Genomic DNA, 20169 nt, shown 5'->3' with positions numbered 1-20169 from the left:
AAATACATAGATTGCATTGTCAGTGAATCAAGTCAGTAAGTAAGTAAGGAAGTGTTTCAGTTCAGTGAGTGTGACTACACAGTCAGAGCTCCGGTCAAGCACTGAACAATTTGGTGAACTAATCTTTTGAACGAATCTTTTTAGTGAACTGATTCTAATGATTCCTTACACTGAAAAAAACTGCGTCGCCCATTGCTAATCTGCACTCTCTTCCTCCTCACGTGGGGACGAAAGCTCCAACATCTTTCAAAATGGCGGCACCAAATTTCTACATGACAGCTGGGAGGATTGTAGCAAAGTTAGAGATCCCCCCTCCAAAATCATGCTCATACAAATATGTGGCCCACACGGGCTTAAATGATTTACACTATCAAAAGCCTTCCAAAAATCTATAAAGCAACAAAAATTCTAGCATGAATGACTAAGCAACAAAACATTGAGAAATGACTCAATAAACATTCAAATAAACCTTATAATATATGAACCTTAAACTCAGATTTGAAGTGAGCACAGACAAGTTTTACCCCTACAGCATATGAATGTGAAAACAGTCCTTTAGTGTCAGAATCTTTATATTTATCATTCTGCATCCATTTGGTAAATCTCCCAAACTACTCAGAAAAAATAATATTGTTCACTTGGTTAGAGCCAGGCTCATAAAAACAAGGGTTGCAAAGAGTCATCACTAGGGTACAGTTGAAGTTTAGGTGAGGACTTGAAATGGGATAGCGTGCCTCAGCCCTTAGCCCAGTATTCCCTCAGGGAATACTTTGTTTGCCTACAACGTGGTGTGGCTAATGATCCAAAATTAGGAAGTCTCTCACACTTTGAGCAGCAGTAACATTAATAAAAGCTGCTGCTGTTATTTTTGGTCCACCAAAGCATTTCTGTGACACATTTCAGGTCCTTACCCATAGTAATATAAAGGTGGCCACAGCACAGCCTTGAGTCTGACTTCATAGCAGATGACCACACTAACATAGACAGGGACTCTTCACAAAGACTTGCCAATCATGCTTTAGACTACATCTACTGTACAGGATGTTAGGCAGGTGGACTGGAGGGGCAACATTGGCTTAATCTATCTCCAGAATATCCCAGCATGTTTGTGCCGGACTGTAAATAATGTATTGAGTGCTGGCTCTTCAAACAGTTGTCACTGTGTCAACTCGGAAAGGAAAGGTTGCAGCTCAGTCAAGAGCAAAGCAAATACTGATGAGCTAGAAAGCAACAACCTCGCACATTTACTGCAGCTGCTATGAAATCAGTGGAGTAAACTTGAAATCCATCATGATTTAGGCTAGTTAAGAGTCATAATTACATACCTGGTCTTTATCTGCTGTTAAACAAGCTCTCTGGAACATCCATATCACTGGATCCACTTGAACTAAAAACCAAGATTAAATAATGGGAAAGATGGCATTAGAAACAGGAATGCGTATACACACAGGTCGTATACAATGGTCAGTTGAGATTCATCCTCCTGTCGTGTTTTTGCATGAGAACAAGTCCCTGTGGAAACAGGTGGAGTATTTAACAAATGAGCTCCAGAAAAAAGAAAAAAAGTCAACAAAAAGATGTCAAAACAAAACTTCTCTCTGTATAATTGTGCTTTGCATTAACAGTTCTTAAGTGTTACTACAACCAACACTGTGTGCACAGTATTTAAGGGCAGCTGTGGAAGATAAAACAGTCCAACCGGTCTTTCCTGCGTTCGACAAGATGTGATGTTAAAGAACCATGACCAGGTAAAAAGGGAAGACAGTGAGGGACTAGCTAAGGCTACAGCCAGAGTTTGGGGCCGACAACCAAATTTAAAAAAAAAAATAGATACCCATCCTTCTTTGGTTTTTGTTAACCGACTGAATTCATGTGTGTGATACCAGTGTTTGGGAACCCCTGGGTTTGGCAGCGACGTGCAAGCGGTCCCACAGGCAGCTGTCAGGATGGGTTCGATTCTCTACACATAAGCAAACGGTCCGCACACATGAACAGCACGCCACAGCGCGCTGGTATCCCGCAGCATGCGGTGCAGTCGGCTGGAAGCGCTCTTGTAAGTACGTACCGTGGTCCTATCTTTGCTCCGGTACGGTGCCCATCGCATTGCCCATCTCAAACGAAATATGCCAAACAAAAAACAAACAAAAAAAACAACAACAAAAAAAGAAAAAAAAAAAAAACGAGCAAGACAAGTCTGTGCGACACAGTTTGTGAAGTAAACCAGGATGAGAAATATCCTGTTAATATCCTGTGAAAACTTTCAAAATACAACTCTTACTGTCGACCGTGTCAGGGGGAAACTTTTAGAAAAAGACGCACAATTGTTTTGAAAGGATATTCCGCTTCATCTCCGGTATCCCCGTGTGTGTCTCCGTGTATAACGAAGCATCTTAAAAATACTCCCTCTGTTGACACTAGTAGCCCCAGGCGGACGCTGGAGCGGCCAGACAGACGAGAAGTATCAGTCAGTTTCATTTCTGTGGGGGTGTCGCCCCCGCCCTGCTGCCCCGCTGCTCTTGGCCTGACAGTGGAAAGTTCAAGGGACTCTCAACTGTCCTGATGCGAGGATGCGCCTGCGGGCTGAATGAAATGGTTGACTACGATTGTTATTTTATACAGTTTTACTATGCAGTACTTGACTTCTTCACAGCTCATTTTATCTATAGAGCACTTCTCTCAAAAGTGCTTTACAATATAAGACAACAAAGACACACAACACAATAAAAGTAATAAATACAAATATAAAATAAGATTCTTTTTTTTTTTCTAAAAAAAGGAGCCAGAAGGACAGGTTGTGAAATGCTCGGCAAAGAATAGCAGGATGAAAAATCCCCTCTACCCAACATCCAGACATTTCACGGATGTTGCATATAACCTAACCTACACCTTCCATTCCTCCCACTATCTGTATAATGTGTGCAGTTTTTGTGCTGGAATAGTACCCCCCCCTTGCTGTGTGGTAAGTTAATTAAGTACAATATAATTTTGGAATATGAAACAAGTAAGAACACAAAACGGACATAACAGAAGGTTCAATTTCTTAAAGATACACTTTGACATTGGGAGACCCTCTTCAAGACAGGGCCTCGAGATCGGGTAATAAAGCAGGACCAACTTTCAGGTCCTTATCATGTCCGTTGAGATTGTGCTTTAGTCATGCATGTTCCCAAATAGATTTGTAATTAAACCTAATACAGATAAAATAGTTCACACACAGTCAGCCAAGAGCTTTTGGGGGCCGTGCTTTGCCTGATTGGTAAGTTGGCCTTACATATACACACACATGAATGTAGGCAGCTCAAAAACCTCATTCATAATATGCGGCTTCAAGTGCTTTACATACACAAAATATTATATTCTCACAATGTGCCATCATTAATTAATTGTTATCTAGTCTGTTAATATCTGTATTTAGTAATACTACCTGATAATGCCATAGCTTTGTTTCCATCAGTAATGTCTTAAATCTCATAAGTACCTGTAATTTCTGTGCTTTAAATTTATTTTGAGCCTTGGCTCTCATCTTTAACACCTCTATAACATGTCACTCTGCTGCTTGAGAAAGTGAGACTTTCGAACGTGCTACGTTTGAGAAAACAGCTTTGACAACACATATGGGCCACAGAGTCCATCAGACCAGCATGTTTCCTCATATTTCACATACTTAAAATAGAGGCAGTGTAGAGTTGGCTCATGTGTGATTAAGAATGGCTAGCGGTATCATAGATTACTGACACAAAATAACTAAAGGTAAGGACATCTTGTGTATTTGGAATTACAGATGTATTGGGATGTATGCTGTGTAATTACCAAATTATAAACCGCACTCTGAGTTTTTTTCTCTCTGTCTGAAAGAACAATTGATGTATTCTGTAACACACACATACGCGAGCCTATACATGTTTTTTAATAATAATTTTCCATCACTGTCTACAGTAATAAATATACCACCAGGGGGCAACAAAATCAAGCGCTTCGGCGACCAGGCGGAACTACCCTTTCGGTCACGAAGAAGGGGGTCAATAATAATAACGGACCAATATGGCGGCAAAACATTTCCCTTAAAAAGTGAAATGTTACTTTAAAATTACGTATGTACTTAAGTTGTAATTCATTACATTTTCATGCGAGAATGTCCATATTAAACCGAGAAAGTTCTTCAGTGTCTATGACAGTATATTCGGTGAAGTAACGTTAAAGATAAGATAAGCTGACAACGGAAATAAACGTTAGCTAGCTTATTGTTAGTTAACCACAGTTATTTATTTAGAGCCACTGGAAACACGTTAGCTAGCTGGTTAACACTTCTGAATATGTGGGGTGAAATTGTACCTGCCGTTAAAACACAACCGAGTCCGTGTGAGAGTGAAGGCAGGAGCAAATTACCAGAAGAACCGGTGACACGGTCCCAGAGATGTGACTTTAACAGCCCCACAGACACCGAGCAGCCGCTGCAAGACACCCCGGTGAGATCAGCAACATCAGCTCCGTTTTTACGAACGTATAATGCAAAAACCGGCCCTATACGCTCTGTTGTTGTTGTTATGACAGTCATTGTTCCGTTTTAGTGATTGTTTTTCTGCTCATCATTCAGCACGTGGGCCAGGCAGAGTCCAGTTATGTTACCGCCATGATAAACGCCATAGCCTCGAGTGGAAGCCTAGTGAAGAGCCAGCAGATAGGGGAGGCTGAACTGACCCCAGAGCAGCGCAGAGAGGAGCTACTGCATCAGTACAGGAGCAGACCACTGGTTTTCCTGGAGAGGTACCATGTACGTGTACACAATTCAGTGTGTTTATTTTGCCTATATATTTGGTTGTGTATGTTCAGATCAAACATTACATCTTGAAATACTGGGAAACACGTTATAGCCATTTTGGAGAGGTTTGGGGCTACAAAAGGACGCCATGGTACACTGCTTACTAATTGCCGTGTAAAACCTTAGTACTCTGACATATCAACCTGAAATCTGGTAGATTAGCCATGGTTTTATGATGTTTACATGAGAAGTTGGGGTCAGGCAGAAAAGGCCCAAAGCAGCTACTGTGGAAAGGGTTTAAAAGGCCTGTAGGTGCATCAAAAATATACATTTAGAGTAGATTGGTTAAATGAAAAGTCTGAAAAATCCACCTTTGGATACTTGTGTACTATTAAGTATCATCAGTCAGTGAAGTACAGTGCATCAGAGGTGTTATTTATCCTGAAGGGTATGTTTAGTTGTCCTTATCTTTTATACCACGTGCTGTCCTATCAGCTTCTATATCAGATACAGGCAGTTTCCAGACAAAAATGAAGACTAGTTGTGGACTAAAACAAAGCACAGTTGAAAAGCTTTCATATTTTAGGACAAGGCTTAACGTATCTTCTTGATGCATTCAGCTGTGGCTTAGTGTGCCAGTGGAGAGAGCTGTAGTGACATTTTCTAGGTTCACTATAACAAATTTATCCAAAGATGTTATCACATTTCAACAAGTCTTTTTGACCATTTTGTGTTTTTAAAATTTAATGATATAACTGTAACAGTCATCCTGAAATGTATCGTTTACCACATAATCTGACAAAGAAATTCAGCATACTACCAACATAACCTGAACAAAATATAGATTGTTATGTTAAACACTATCTACTCTCCGTCATCCAGGCCTGTATGAAGCCCCAGCACTTGTCAGTGTTTGCCCACGTCAGCTCAGACCCACGAGCCCAACACTACAGCAAGGTGATACAGAGACGAGCTGCGGGATGTACCAACAGGACCAGGGTCCGAAACCAGCGCTATGCTGCCCTCAGAGCTCTGCAGAAGGGTGGGAACTATACTTGCCTCTAGTGGTATCATGCAGATAGTTTAGTTTTTACTTGACAAGATTTTAGATATCCACTGCTGAAATATCTGCTGCGACCCCAACAATCTCTACAGTAAGAACTGGTTGTCTTGTAGTATATACTGTGTATCTGATAGGATACAATAACTGTGTGGTAAACTGAAACTGTGTGTTGTTTTTTCTTCCCAACTTGTCATTCCTCCATGTTCTTCTGCTCTGCCCCCTCTTCTAGAGGGTCAGTATTTCAGTGAAGAACAGATGCGAATCAGGGAGCCGCTGCTGTATGAACAGTATATTGGCCAATACCTGACTGATGAGGAGGTGAGTGTAATTTCATAACTTACAGTTCAGTTTAGGTCTAGAGAGGTTTTTCTTTAAATTTTTTGTGGTATCTTCTGGCTAATTTCATCAATGCTTTTAGGTGCTGGAGCGCTCCCAGGAGGCCATGTTGGATGATGAACAGGGGGGACCAGAGACCCCAGCGGGAGGTAAAGGAGGGCTCGCCCATCTCCTCCTCAACTCCTACCAGGAGCGTCTCATCCAGAATCGTCTGCAGGAGGAGCAGGAAAGAGAGGAGGGCGCACAGGAGGAGGACGAGGATGAGGAAGACGATGGTGGGGGGGGGTTAAGGGTGGCGCTAAAGTTACTCTCACTGCGCTAAAGTTACTCTCACTGCGCTAAAGTTACTCTCACTGCGCTAAAGTTACTCTCACTGCTCTCATCTCTGAGCTTTCTGATAGCATGTGTCTCTCTCTGTGTTCAAACTGTAGATAATATAGTCCAGGGGAAGGACAGGGAGCCTACCCCTGAAGAGAAGGCTCTGCTCAGGGAGGAGTTCATCAGTCAGATGCACCAGCGCTTCCTAGATGGAAAAGACAAAGATTTCAACTACAGGTCAGCCACATTACCACTGCATGGGCATTTATGCTTGGAAATAAAAGTATAGCTGCTGGTTAAAGGCGGCATCTACACTAAGCAGACACTGGATGGTGTACTAGCAAGCTCAGAGCTAAATTAGGTGGGTGAAACAATTGTGAATCAAGGGCCCCAGAGTACCAGTATGAATAAAACATCTACTAAATCCTGACCAGCAACGGAATGACACTTGATGAACTAAGTGAATATCCTCTCAGTGAGCAGGCTTTTTGAAAATGTCTTTGCTTTGACAATAAACATGGTTTTGTTGTTGAATTAAAAAGTTTTAAGATGTTTTAAATATATATAAATGCATGCTGTTTCATTAAGGTGCTAATAATGTTGAAATCCAGTTTTTAATGATACAAATGGAAGTTCAGTCAGGAATGGCAATTTCCAAATGTTAACACATTACAGATGCTGGCGTCAACACCAGACGCCTGCGTGATAAAAAAAATCTTATTAGATTAAATGTTAAATTGGTCCGAATATACAGTGTAGTAAAGATACAACATAAAAACTAATATGGAATTGATGATAAGATTTAGGTCGCAGTAACTCCAGAAAAGAAAGTACTTACTCGGAGACCTCGATGTGTTAAATAGAAATTATGAGAAATATCATATGCATGGCTATTAAAGTGTGCATTGTAAGTGTCTGTATTTGTGTCTATTGTAGTGAGGTGGATGAGAACCCAGACTATGACAACTTGGACATTGTCAGCAGAGACGCTGAGGATAAGTACTTTGATGAAGATGATGAGGAAGAGGATGATGAGGTGGAAAAGGAGGACGAGGAAGATGATATGACAGAATAGCAGCTGTAGTATTGTTTAAATTCTCTGATTGAACTGTAAATAAAACAAAAAACCGTACAAAATACGGAGATGTATTCTATTTTTCAATGTAACACCTGAATGCAAATGCAGCTGGTAATAAATATTGCTTGTGGACCTTTTGCAATTCGAGAAATTCATTGGCAGTAATTGGCAAAGGGGTTAAGAGTACGACTCTCCCACAACCCACCCAGTTTTCTTCTCAGCCTGGAGACAGAATGGGACATGTGGTGTCTTGCTTTGGGAATCAGGCAGTACCTGATTGTAAATACTGTGGTAAGCTGCTTTACTGTTAATTACTGCGTTGGCCAAGTACATCAGCTCCATTATTTGGAAACAAAGCATACTTAATCTTATCTGCAACTGTGCAGGGCACTTCTGTTGTAATTTACAATTATCAACGTAAACCAAACAATGAATAAGGATAGTATCACATTACAATAGGAAATAAAGTAGTATTTTTATTTTATTTCAAATATTTGTCAGTTGAAAATGTTCTCAGGTTACAATATCAGATTTTCCAAAGATAAATTTCCTTTCCAAAAACTGAAAACATTTTTACTAAGATGTGTTATACTAACATATAAAATCAACCAAGTAAAAGAGCCAGTAAATTACAAAGATACCCCAAAATATTTCATTATTGCTGCATTTCCAGACTGTTTCGTTACATCAGTGACTGTTGATACCTGTCCTTGTCATATGTGTCGCGTAACACTGTACCTCTGATCATTGTTACAGGAGCATGAGCCTGGTCTTCTCATAAATGCATGATTCAGTTAATACAATATACTTCTTTTCTCGAATTCAATGCCTACCCATTTGTCTTTTTCAAATGTTCAACTTCCTCCACTTATTTTTAGTGTTCTGCAGAATGTGAAACAAATCTGCTCAAATTTTACAGACAAATATTTATTAACTACTTATAATTAACTATTACTACTACTATATTTTTTTTCTCCCTGAGCAACCACAATATGGGCAAAGGCCATGAGTAATTCATTTTTCATAACTTGCACTATATGAAAATAAAAGGGATAAACAATAATTATTAATATTTACAGTGAGTTATGCAGCTGTGGTAAGACAAGCATTAACATTCCTCAAAACATGCTGAATATGAAGTTTAAATGCTGTAATTTATCATATGGTCCTGTTCCACTTATTTGTTTTCTTTACTCAGCTACAATTGGTTGTAGGCCTAATAGTTATATTAACACACTGACGCAAGGTGTGTGGCATAAATCGGAGATTGTGTTCAGACAAAGACGTGTACACATTTCAGAGAAGGGTGTGTTGGGGTTAACACACCTTTTGCTTTTGAGTTAACAGCAAGTTAATGCCTCTGCTTTACACTGAGGGAAAGCAGACACAGATGGAAATACTTCAGGAACGGCTTGAGGGAATTTCTTCAAATTTGGCACAGACGTTCACTTGGACTCAAAGAGGAACTGATTAGATTTTAGTGGTCAAAGGTCAAGGTCCCTATGACTTCACAAAGCCTCTTTTTGTCAAAGAATTTATACGCTTTATGAATTATGACAAATTTTCAGACAAATGTCCAATAGGATAAAATGATGAACTGATGTCATTTTATATCCAAAAGGTCAAAGGTCAACTTCACTGTGAGATGATAATGTTATGCAAAAACACTTTTCTGGCCTTTTGTTCAACGCCATAACTCAGGAACAGAAAGGGAGATTGTGACCATATTTCTAGCAACTGGGTTGGCTGAGGCATACAACTGTTGGGCTGTAATTGTAGTTGACCATAATCTTATCAACGTTTGTAGTTTAGTTTTGTTTATCTGACACAAAGAGAGGGAGGAACCCAGGTGAAGAATAATACAAAAAAGTCCAAAAGTCATTTCCATCCTGGGCCTTAATGTAAACAAAACAGCACTGATGCAGGAGTCCAGGTACCTCAGCGACAGCATACTACAATCAGACTCTTCTAAGAAATACAAGGTATATAATCAGCAATAAAATCAACAGTAAAAATCAACCAAAATATTACTCATATATAAGAATTACATACAAAGTAGCCGAAATGATGAGCTTACACTTCAAATTTCCCATAACCCACAATCTAACTTTGTTTCTAAAACTGTGTTGGTTACTTATGTTTTTATTGTGCAGAGGTGACATGTTCTAATTTCTAAAGGACCAACTACCCATGTTGGTACTGAACCTCTGCAAGCACAAGTCAGCAACACTGGCTGTAGTTTCATGGGCGTGAGTTTTCCCAACTTTACGACAGTGGTCTTCGGGATACTAAGGGGCTCTGCTGTTACAGGTATCATTAATCAGTTCAGTTGTAATTGTATGGCTCTATCCTTCAAAGGTAACCGCCCAAGTTGTTGTAAATGCTGTTTGTCAATTTGTGCCCAACACAACTCTGACTAACATGTTCTGGGAGAGCTCAAGTTTTCCTTTAAAGGTTTTTCCCAGACCTTTAAACAACTTAAAATTTTGAATTTATGCTCACCATGCAGGTTTTTACCAGTTTTTCCATACACTAATTTCAACTTTACAACTAGTCTCCACTGAAAAAAGGTCACTTTTTTAACTCCTTTATTTTCAGAGCGTAATATTCCTCTTGTAATTTTAAAACTTTCAGTTGCAATTTTATTTTCTCTCTCTTTAATTGATCAAGGTCCATTGTAACATGATTAATGCTAGTGGAAGGTCTAGAGGACAGACCCTCCTCCATGTCTGAGGAATAAGTGCTGTCTGAGGCTTGGGTTGTTTGTGGATGCCTGCAGAAGAAAAATATTTTATGGCTGTGGATATCAATTAAGCATCTTCATTAATCCAAATAATGTGATAATTAGACCTTACCTTGTCTCTTGCTTCATTTCTTTAATTTGTAATTGTGCTGCATCATGGCTGTAGGTTGAGGTGTCTGTGTGCCCCAGGTTATCATGTTTACACTGAACCAGCACACTCTGAAGTTTATTGGAAGGGCCTGCAAGGTTAGTAGAAAACATATATTGTATATGTATTTTCAATCTTGCACAAATAATAACACAAAAAAGACAACAAAACACATACCATATAACTTATAGTTTCTGAACAACTCACTCATTGCCTCTATGCTTTCATCCTTAATATTCTGCTGTGTGGTTACTGTGTTTGAGGTGACATCTCTGATATTTCCAGTTGCAAAGGGTTGAATGCTGGCTTCAGAGCTTGACATATCAAGATGCTCTTTTCTCTTCCATTTTTTCTCCTTGTTTCTAGAATGCCCTGTTTCCAACGCTCCATCTTCTTTCTCCTCCCAGTCAGCTTTGCAGGACACAAAATTTCAAATAAATGATTATTAGAACACATCCTTGAAATCGTAAATCATCTTACCACTAAAAGAACTGTTAAATCTTAATGTTATGCTAACCTTTTATGTCGCCTAACGGCACAGAGGAGGTATTGAGGTTGGCAGTGTGGTCGGTGATTGATCCGGTGTCTTCAGTTTTATTAACAATGTTAGGTTTGATGTCTGAGGTAGCTGGCACAGATAGAGGTCTTGGCGGATTTCCTGTGTCAGTTTTGATTTCTGTCTGTCCATGTTTTCTTTCATCACATTGTGTGATCCCCTCTCCGTTTTCTTCCTTAACATCTGGAACAATGGATGGGACATTAGACATCTGCGAGGGACCAGAGTGTGTGGCTGCTGGAAAGGAGGGGACATTTATTATCGAACAGTTGTGTTGTCTCTCCACTCCACTCTTTGAGTCCTCATCCAATGGCTTACCCCAACTGTCTGTTCACAAACAAAACTGAGGTTACACAACACAATTGCTCAAGTCACAAAGTAAAATAATACTGTTGAGTTAGCTTTCTGGACTTTGAGCCTCACCCTACAAATCAGACTGATTTAATCACACACATAACTCCTGTTTGCTTAAGTTGGACAATAACATTTACAAACCTTCTTCTGCATTCTCCGTGCATTTGGACTGATGATCACTCTTGGCCTGAATCAGAGCACATACAGAATCATGAGACCACTATTCTATCATCACCAACAGAGCACAGTATGAAGAGTATCTTCAGTTCCTCTGTGTAGCTGATTCTCTGTTTATCTGGAGTCAATAAAAAGCCTCCATAAGATGAGTAAATGACATGCATACCATGTTACGTCAGGTGTCACAAATGTAGGACTCTTTATTGTATTTTGTTGTGGTTATTTTTTAAAAGTCCAAAAGTCCACAGTATTTATTTTGAATGGCAGGTAAATTGCAGAAAAAAAGCAATAATTTGACAATTCCAGTAAAAAGAAACAAAGTGTGCTGGGTAAACAATGTGCAGTATAGTTTTTTTTATTACCATATGATTATTATTAAACAACTTCTGGATCAATTTGAAATGGTAGTTATTAAATGAATGTCTGTCCATGGTTGTACTTTTTTAAAATAATAATACAAGACTACAGTCATGCTAGCGACTTTATGTGTGTTGAGACCAGACTGTATGAACACAATGGAAAGACACGAGCAGACACACAGTCGCACGAATTGCTGTGACTGCCACATTCTGACTTTTCATAGCAGATGTAAGGCTGTAATTTTTTCTTCGCTTTCTGTCTGAATGCAACTTCAGACTATACTTAGACACGGCGTTGCTTTGAGTTAAAATCTAACATTAGCATGCTATCATGCCCATAATGGCAATGTTATAACAGGCATATTTACAGATAGTGTTTACCATGTTCACCATTTTAGTTTAGTGTATTAGCATGCTAACATTTGCTAAGTAGCACTTAACACAAAGTACAGCTGAGGCTCATGGGAATTTCAAAGTAGTCGCCTATTAAAGTTTTGACCTGATGGTGGTGTTAGATGAAAAGTTAAGGGAGTGCCATAGTTATTACAGGTCATCCTGAGGGGAACATTTGTGTACTGTTGTTAGCATGATGAAATGCTTTTGAGGTGTTTTGAGACAAAGAAAGCATCAACTCCACAATTTCTCTACATCTTACCTGTTGGAGCCTCTCGATGACAATTTTTACTGTCTGCAATGCATTTTTCACAGATGTTGAAATGATCAGATTTGTCTCGTTTTCTGAAAGGACAAGAGTGATATAGGCTGCATCCACATAGAAGCAGCCTAACATGCCTACATTCATTTCAATAATAGTGTTTCTACAGATGATGATTCCTGTGGGAAAAATCACCTTCAAAAACCCTGTTGTCATCTTTGTTATCGATAACAGCAGGCAAATTCTCATCTTCCATTTCTCCTTTTTCCAACTTATCTTCCTCTTCTTTACTCTTGTCATCTCCCGAGTCTACACCCTCTTCTCCATTTTCAGTCCCTACCCTTTCTTCCTCTGCCTCCTCTGTCTCCAGTGCCAGATTGTCACTGCCTGGAAGCCGATTATCTTTAACATCATCTTCCTCAGTTTCATATGCGGATTGTATTTCTGATGCTTTGACAGGGATACAACAATGTGTACACTTTAAGAAACTGTTAAGTACTACTTAGTATCAAATAAATAATAGTAACTTGGCATGCAATCTGCTTAATGTTTAAATCAATTTCTGGTTTGAGGTGCAGTTACAAGAAAGTGCAGACAAACCTTCAGAGGGGCTCTCTGATTTTAGATTTGATGACAGAATTTTCTTTGGCTGGGGGAATAAAGAAAAAAATCTTATGACATACAGTGTCAAAGTTGCATAAATTTCTTGAACAAAATCAATACCATATTCTTAAGTTAAGTTACCTTTGTAGTTTCAGTTCGTGTCCTTTTAAATCCCTTAGTGGTTAATATCCCTTTCTGTGATAATTGTGAAAGGTTAGTTTATTTAGTGTTGGTTGTCAGTTTCTTAAATAAAGAAAAGAACACTAGACAAAAAAAAAAAAAAGTCTGACTTCAAACAAAATCTGCAGAGGTTGGTCTTCATGGAAAATAGTCGCTTTCCATTTTCTACTGGAGCCTTTCCCCCCAAAGTCCTCGAAGGCAGGGGGAGCGAACCAGGAGCCCTCACACCAAATACATTCCTCACCTAAATATACGGCAAAACAAATTAGAAACAACAAGGGAAAATGATATAGGAACAGAGGGAGAAGAATAGATGTTTTTACTTCTTTATAAATTATGAGGTAAATTAAACAAATATTAGTTTCAGCTTACCCCCGTCCAGCTTTACTGCATCCAGGAAGCCCTTTTTGTCTCCACAGGTTACAGGAAGTCCTAGATTTTGCATGAATTGACATAAATGCCTATACAGGTGTTGCACACACAGTTTTGTTCATTAGCAATACTGTAGAAAATTTACAAGAATTTACTGCACCTTTCAACAGATTCTGGTGAGGGACTCTTGTTTTTTTAGTCTTCATCTTGGAATCTTTTGTCAAAAACACATTTATATTTAAAAAAAAAAAAGCAAAATGGATTCTCAGTCTCAGGCTCTAAATACTCACTATTTTCTTGTTCCCTCTGATTATGGGTTTTCAGAGTAGCTGGGCTTAGCTGCTCGTTGTCTTGCTGATCTTCCTCCTCGTCTTCTTCCTCCGTGTCTTCCTCCTCATCATCGTCCTCTGCAATATATGTGATTCTCTTTCTTTTCCTTAGGCTATTTCTTCTGTCCTTATCTTCTTTTTCTTCATCACTAATGAGTCTAATCCAACTTCTCGTCCTCTTCATTTGGTTCTCTTTATGAATAAATAAAAAAAAAACACAGCTTTTAGTGAAGTTGTTTCTTTCATAACTTTATTCTTTGCATATCTGTTGAAAGGCCTTTTTCCTAACTAGTAAGTAGTATTTGGCCACCACTGCACAGTCCTGGTTTGAGTTGCTGACAGTGGTGCTTTTTGTTTAGTCAATATTACCAGTTGGGAAGCCAGTGAGGGATCATGTTCCTGTGCTCTGTTTACACTGTGCCCTTCTAGCTACATGGCTCCAAGACCAATTTTTATTTTTTTTATTTTTATTTTTTAATCTAATTTACCTGATAATTCAGTTTTTTTGCTTTTTGTTTTATTTCAATCTTCCCCTGCAAAGTTGTTTGTGATTTCCCAATCTATCCTCCCAGTGTCACACTAGGTTGTATCCAGGGAGTTTATATGTTCTAAAACGAAGTCATTTCTTACATAATTTAGTATTATTGTTATGGTTATTATGATTATTATGAGTATAATTATTATTATTATTATTATTGATATTATTATTATTTTTATTGTTACCATTTCGGTACACAGATGTGTTTATGGCCTATTCATAAATCATCATTAGGGACACAATCTCTCTCATGGGCCATCTGTGAAACTGATTAACAGGTCACACACGCATACACACATCCTCACTCACCAATATGTTCACTGTAAATGTATGATACACTGTTCATATCTAACTTACTTAAGGTGCATATTCATACATTTTGTATGCAATATATAACTCTCCACCTCTTTTCCAAATTAATACATTTCGGTCAGGACTGTAAGTGTTCCAGACACTGGTCTCACACTCTGGGGGACAGGTTACTTCTTGTCATTTCTTTGTTTTTAAGAATTTGCGTGTAAATAAATATGCCAAATTGCACCTATCAATTTTAGGACCAATGCCAACCGCTAAAATACTGTGGTTTCTCATGGAAGTCTCGCAAATTTCTAAAATCAGCAGCAAGAAAGCGCTATTTTTAATAAGCTGCACTTCATCAGTCACTTTCTTATTACTGTAGATGGCTTACGCTTTAGTATTAAGTAACTCTCTGCTCTGCTCTGCACGCAAAAAAAAAAGCCAAAAAAGGAAGCTGAAATATCCTGCTGCCACTCTGCTTCCTGAAAGATGTCTGTGAAGCAGTGGCCTCTAAACTGGTTTTGAGGTGGTTTTCACCAATGGAGCTTGAATTTACGTCACTCATCATTTGACAATGATACACAATACAATCTGATCATAGTCTGGTCATAGTCATATTTTATTATGTTAGGTCATAATATTAAATATTTCTCCCCCCGAGTGTTATTTCTAGACCTGTGGAGAGGGCTAAAACATTTAGACCATCAGGATTATTCAACATACATGTCTATGATGCCACATACAGCATACAGCGAGATATGGTACTGTGGACATACTTTCAAATGAAATAAACTTGTCCAAGATGCCACATCTGACTGGGAAAAATAGAATAAAATCGCCTATGTGTCTTCACTGATGCACGGTTTCAACTATGACTTTATACAATAACACCTTAACCCATCACTGGCTGCTGCTGACTTGTGCAGGCATAGTTCAGCAAACACGCAGGGTGTGTTTATGTTTTGATCATCTCCATGTAGAATTGTTTCACAAAACTACAGTACATGAAACCAGAAAACAGATTTAAATTTGGTCAAAGATTACCACAGTAACAACAGATAAAATCGCAAAGAAGTGACTTACCTCTGCTGCCCCTTAAACTAGGAAATGAAACTCAAACTTTTTGTGGCAGACACACCCACAAAATTACTGAATCACCACTAGGGGGATAAGCTGAATGTTATTGAAGTTATTCTCATCAAACTGCCACCAGAGTGCTCTGTAATATGAAAATTAGCTTCTGATGGAGAAAAGAACTGGGAATTGGGATTTTATTTCATACTTGACATCAAAAATATGAACACGAAAGTGAATATGTGCAAATCATACGTCAAAACAGATTTTAAATGCATCCATTATACATCATCTGTGAGCTGAATAACTACTAAGAAAGTTAAAATCACTAATAAATCAACAACTAGTTAATCAATTATTGTTTAGAGGAATTAGCAGTCATCAATCATAAGTAGATTAAATTAGTCACAAGACAGAATTAACTATAAGAACAGTAAAAATTCCTCATATGTAACAAAAGAACAGATGTCTTCAAAACAATTTAAACTGTAATAAAAGAAACATCACAATGGCGCAATTTCAAATCAATTAGAATATAATAAGAGGAAAAGGTAAAACATCACATTGAATGTCTAGTGCTAGCATTACATTGTTCAAATCATAGTAAACAAATAAAAAGCATTCATAGATCATGAGCAAACAGAATAAGAGTGTTCATCGGCAGATTTATCAATCGTGAATAATAACTCATCTAAATAGGAAAACACCTAAATTTTAGATTATCATAAGTCAAGCGAAAGAAAAGATCTTGAACCAATATGACCTATATACAGTATTTGACCCTTAACCCCCCCATCTCATCCCCCTCTTGATTTGTCCAGCCTCTCCCCCATCCTGAAATGCAGCAGGCTTATTTCCTCTCTTTGCTGAAACTTGGGGACAAGGGATCGACTGTTAACCCGACCACAGTCACCCAGACTACACTTGTGACCTAGGGCAGTGGTTCAAAGGCGGGGTCTGAAGGTCAAGGTGGTGTTCAGAACTTGGTGGGCTCAAGTCAGACCACGACAGCGTTCACTGTGAGATCCTCTGAATATTACTACATATTACTACAAGATAATAAAAAATAAATACATTTCCACATAATTTCTGTATGTGTTGATGATAAAACATTATTATTATTATTATTATTATTATTACTATTGTTATTGTTAGTGTTATCACTATCATTAAACATTATTAAATCCACTTCAGACCCAATATATTAGCATTTTTTACAGGTTGTGGATTAAGTCTTAATCATGAAGGAGCAAGAAAGCTATAAAAATTAAAAAAAAATGTTATTTTTCTTTTAATATTTACAGACTGATGCATGTCTGTGCCATGTCTGTTTTCAAGACAATTTCTTTGGAATAAAACCTTACATTCAGCGAACATCCATCATAGACTTGAATAATAGATGGCTAATAACTACATATCTCAAAGTCGACCTATTTAGTTTTCTTAGAGAGCCATGGTATTTTTCTGGAAAATTGTGGAAACTCCTTAAAGAAAATAATTGTTACTGCCAGCAGCCCCACACATATTCTACCGGATGAGAAGCGCAACCTATCAGTAGACCCACTGCTACCGGGAACAGGGGGATTAATATCCAATCATGATAATCTGCTTCTCTGCAGTCAGTCTTGCTTCGTGCTCCTCTTTTCTCCCCAGGTTCTTCTTCATCACTCTCAGTGATGATGTCATTTAATTTTTCCCTGGCTGACGATCGCCATGGGTGAACAGCACAATGGCGTCGTCCCACACTCTTGGGCCAAACATTGTTTCGATCACCGTGTAGGTATCTCGATCTTCCTGAGTCATCCTTCCTAAAGGAACTACTAATACAAAGGCATGAGGTCCGGGTTCAAGGAATTTGACACACTTCAGAATCTCTCATAACATTTCCTCCTTGTTGCGGTCTGTCTCGAAAAGCCCTGCTGTGTCGATCACAGCAACAGGCACATTCCCAACTGCCCCAACCTCCATTTCACAGGATCGGCTGACTGTTGTCACACTCATGTCTGATTTAAACACCTGTCTCCCGAGGAGTGTGTTCCCACTTGAGCTCTTGCCTGCTCCACTCTTCCCAAGAGGCATGATCCTCTAGGGCTTGTCTGTCAATCCAAGAAATTAGAAAAAAACATTTTATTACAAAATACAATCACCTCTATGACTTTCTATCTTTCTGGTATAAGCCCAGATATCTTTATTCAAGTGTGCAAATAGTGTCACATTTATGTTGTGTCATCACAATGTTGCAAATACAAAACATTTCAGATATTCAACATTTGTTGCTGATGGAAGTGTACAGCACAGGTTGATACACTGAATGTGGTGCATGGTGCAGTATGTGGTGGTGTATATGCCATAATGGGGTGTTTAACTGTCACATTTTAACCCTTAGACAGCAGCATACAGTAGGTTTTGCAAGAATGACCTGGCTGGTCCTTTATTTTTTTTGCGTTTTTGTGACAAAAAAATTCAGCGGGTCATATTCCAGGTATTCCAGGAAAAATCTTGGATTTTTTTTACATCCCATCATTGAAAATTTATAGTTTTTGTATCATTGGCAAAAATTTCCATAGCGGGTATAAAATGACCCATATGCATTTCATATGGAGGTGCATCTTTATCAGTTATTTCTGTCAGGTGTATACAGTATTTACTGTAAACCACATCGCTACTGCCATTACCATTATCACTCAAGTGTATTACACAGCATATGATGATTTTATATTTGAAACATGTAATTGTTGTCGATATTTATTTCAGTAAATAATGTTATCACTAAAGTCTAAACTCTAAGAGAGTAAGACTAAACTTTTACTGTAATATTTGTTAGTTCAATAATTTGATGATAAGTGTACCTTTAATTAACCTATATTTGATGACACACTGTTTATAATTTTACTCCTCCTTGATGTACCATTTGAAACATTCTCTTGGTTTTGTATTTTTTTTAGTGTTGACATGTCTGATAGATACACATCTGAAATAGTGATGAGGTATCAGTGCTGGGGTTAGAATCTGACGTCTCAGATGAAGACGGTCCAGACATTCACTCCAATATTGCAGTGTTTTCTCAGCTTACTAAGGAGCATGTTGGACCACATGAGGCTGGCCCTGACTGTCAACCCAAAGCAGTGGGGAGGTGGTTGGGTTGCACCAAAACACGGTCAAGAAAAATTATGTCAGATCTGCCCAAGAAAAAGTGACTGTAAAGTAAACAACTGTGTAAAATGTAATATATCAGTGTGTAATGATCACAGACAGGAAGAGGTAGTTTGTCATAAATGCATATATTTCCTGCTTTTATCTTTAAAAATGAGTTAAAATTGACTCATGAACCTTGCAAATCTTTTTCTTGTGTGGAATTCAAATACTTATTTTGCACAAAAATATCAAGATAGCATATTAATTATTAACAAAATCTATTAACTCTAATAAAGGTCATTGTTGACCTACCTAAAGAGGAGTGTAGATCCTAATGACTTGTATCTATGGGACTGTAAAATATGTGCTTTTAAAGGTTCATCATGTAGAATTAACACTATTTACTTTGCCATATTAGGATGTTTACACTCCAAATCTCTTTGAAATTGCATATGCAAAGGAAAGCAGAGGAGTGATGACACCAAGTGTCACTATAACTGAGACCAAAGCAAGACATGAGGTGATTAGATATAAAGTACCCTGACCTTTTTTCTAACCTGCCTGCAGCTGCTGTTAGCTTCCTTCCTGATTCAAAAATAACTCCTTTCATGAGATGAACAATATGGTGAGTGGCTACAGTTGTCCCATCTGATTTTAAACCACCATATTAGCTTTAGCTTTAGCTAATGTGGTCTTTGGTAAAGGTTTCTATTTTAATAGAAACATTAACTAAAACAGTGCTTTATTTTAATGGACGAAAATAAATATAAGAAGGATTATGGGTTCATTTTCATACCTACGTTCACCCATGTCCTTTTGTTCTGGATCAGGCATGCTGTCAGTGGTCATGGCAGAAGCAGATCATGCTACTGTGTTACCACCAAAGCTGCCACAGACTGTATCATGTCAGTGTGAACAATAGTTTCAGGCTACCAGCTAACTGGTCCTCGGGGCATGTATTCTCAAATTCTGACTGGTCTTTGTGAAGTTTCTTTGTTCAAATCAGTTCTCTCCACAGCTTGCTCCTTGCCGCTGTGCCCTAGAAAACACATTATACAATGAGTAGAATTGTAGTGAAAGTAGGAGGAAATGTCA

At 38.4% G+C, this 20169-nt stretch overlaps 3 protein-coding genes across 7 annotated transcripts in view; 1 reads left to right on the top strand and 2 right to left on the bottom strand.

Annotated features, from left to right (window-relative positions):
• Nucleotides 1–2506, bottom strand: part of LOC120788220 (myocardin-related transcription factor A-like) — a 47400-nt gene extending 44894 nt beyond the window's left edge. For 4 of the 5 annotated variants that reach the window (XM_040123805.1, XM_040123810.1, XM_040123807.1 and 1 more), the window contains exons 1-2: nucleotides 2066–2506; nucleotides 1326–1387 (exon numbers count right to left, since the gene is read on the bottom strand). The gene's annotated coding sequence lies outside the window, so the exon portion shown is untranslated. The remainder of the gene's footprint in view (nucleotides 1–1325; nucleotides 1388–2065) is intronic. The other variant, XM_040123806.1, reaches the window with a different exon arrangement.
• A 1494-nt stretch (nucleotides 2507–4000) lies between these two features.
• On the top strand, nucleotides 4001–7716 carry ccdc97 (coiled-coil domain containing 97). Its single transcript, XM_040120362.1, has 7 exons — nucleotides 4001–4466; nucleotides 4595–4771; nucleotides 5642–5801; nucleotides 6052–6140; nucleotides 6241–6433; nucleotides 6590–6713; nucleotides 7413–7716. The coding sequence occupies exons 1-7, from the start codon at nucleotides 4314–4316 to the stop codon at nucleotides 7549–7551; spliced, it is 1035 nt and encodes a 344-aa protein (XP_039976296.1). The 5' UTR covers nucleotides 4001–4313; the 3' UTR covers nucleotides 7552–7716.
• A 321-nt stretch (nucleotides 7717–8037) lies between these two features.
• Nucleotides 8038–15979, bottom strand: LOC120785547. Its single transcript, XM_040120348.1, has 15 exons — nucleotides 15949–15979; nucleotides 13992–14222; nucleotides 13862–13915; nucleotides 13702–13761; nucleotides 13440–13573; nucleotides 13291–13344; nucleotides 13147–13195; nucleotides 12742–12996; nucleotides 12547–12629; nucleotides 11497–11542; nucleotides 11320–11328; nucleotides 10963–11238; nucleotides 10653–10856; nucleotides 10410–10536; nucleotides 8038–10327 (listed from the first exon to the last, which is right to left on the bottom strand). Exons 2-15 carry the CDS (start codon nucleotides 14212–14214, stop codon nucleotides 10126–10128), a joined length of 1776 nt encoding a protein of 591 aa, XP_039976282.1. The 5' UTR covers nucleotides 14215–14222; nucleotides 15949–15979; the 3' UTR covers nucleotides 8038–10125.
• Between the last annotated feature and the right edge of the window lie 4190 nt (nucleotides 15980–20169).

Source organism: Xiphias gladius, chromosome 3 (genome assembly GCF_016859285.1).
Source record: "Xiphias gladius isolate SHS-SW01 ecotype Sanya breed wild chromosome 3, ASM1685928v1, whole genome shotgun sequence".
Taxonomy (NCBI): domain Eukaryota; kingdom Metazoa; phylum Chordata; class Actinopteri; order Istiophoriformes; family Xiphiidae; genus Xiphias; species Xiphias gladius.
The sequence above is the reverse complement of the archived record's forward strand: the minus strand, read 5'-3'. Positions and strand labels throughout refer to the sequence as shown.

Bases quoted from the DNA above. Each gene is read 5' to 3' on its own strand.
- ccdc97 (XM_040120362.1), top strand. From the start codon at position 4,314: ATGTGGGGTGAAATTGTACCTGCCGTTAAAACACAACCGAGTCCGTGT. The intron at 4,772-5,641 runs GTACGTGTACAC...TCCGTCATCCAG, and splicing joins TTTTCCTGGAGAGGTACCAT to GCCTGTATGAAGCCCCAGCA. The intron at 5,802-6,051 runs GTGGGAACTATA...CCCCTCTTCTAG, and splicing joins CCTCAGAGCTCTGCAGAAGG to AGGGTCAGTATTTCAGTGAA.
- LOC120785547 (XM_040120348.1), bottom strand. From the start codon at position 14,214: ATGAAGAGGACGAGAAGTTGGATTAGACTCATTAGTGATGAAGAAAAA. The intron at 13,574-13,701 runs GTAAGCTGAAAC...CCGTATATTTAG, and splicing joins TGCAGTAAAGCTGGACGGGG to GTGAGGAATGTATTTGGTGT. The intron at 10,328-10,409 runs GTAAGGTCTAAT...TTTCTTCTGCAG, and splicing joins GAAATGAAGCAAGAGACAAG to GCATCCACAAACAACCCAAG.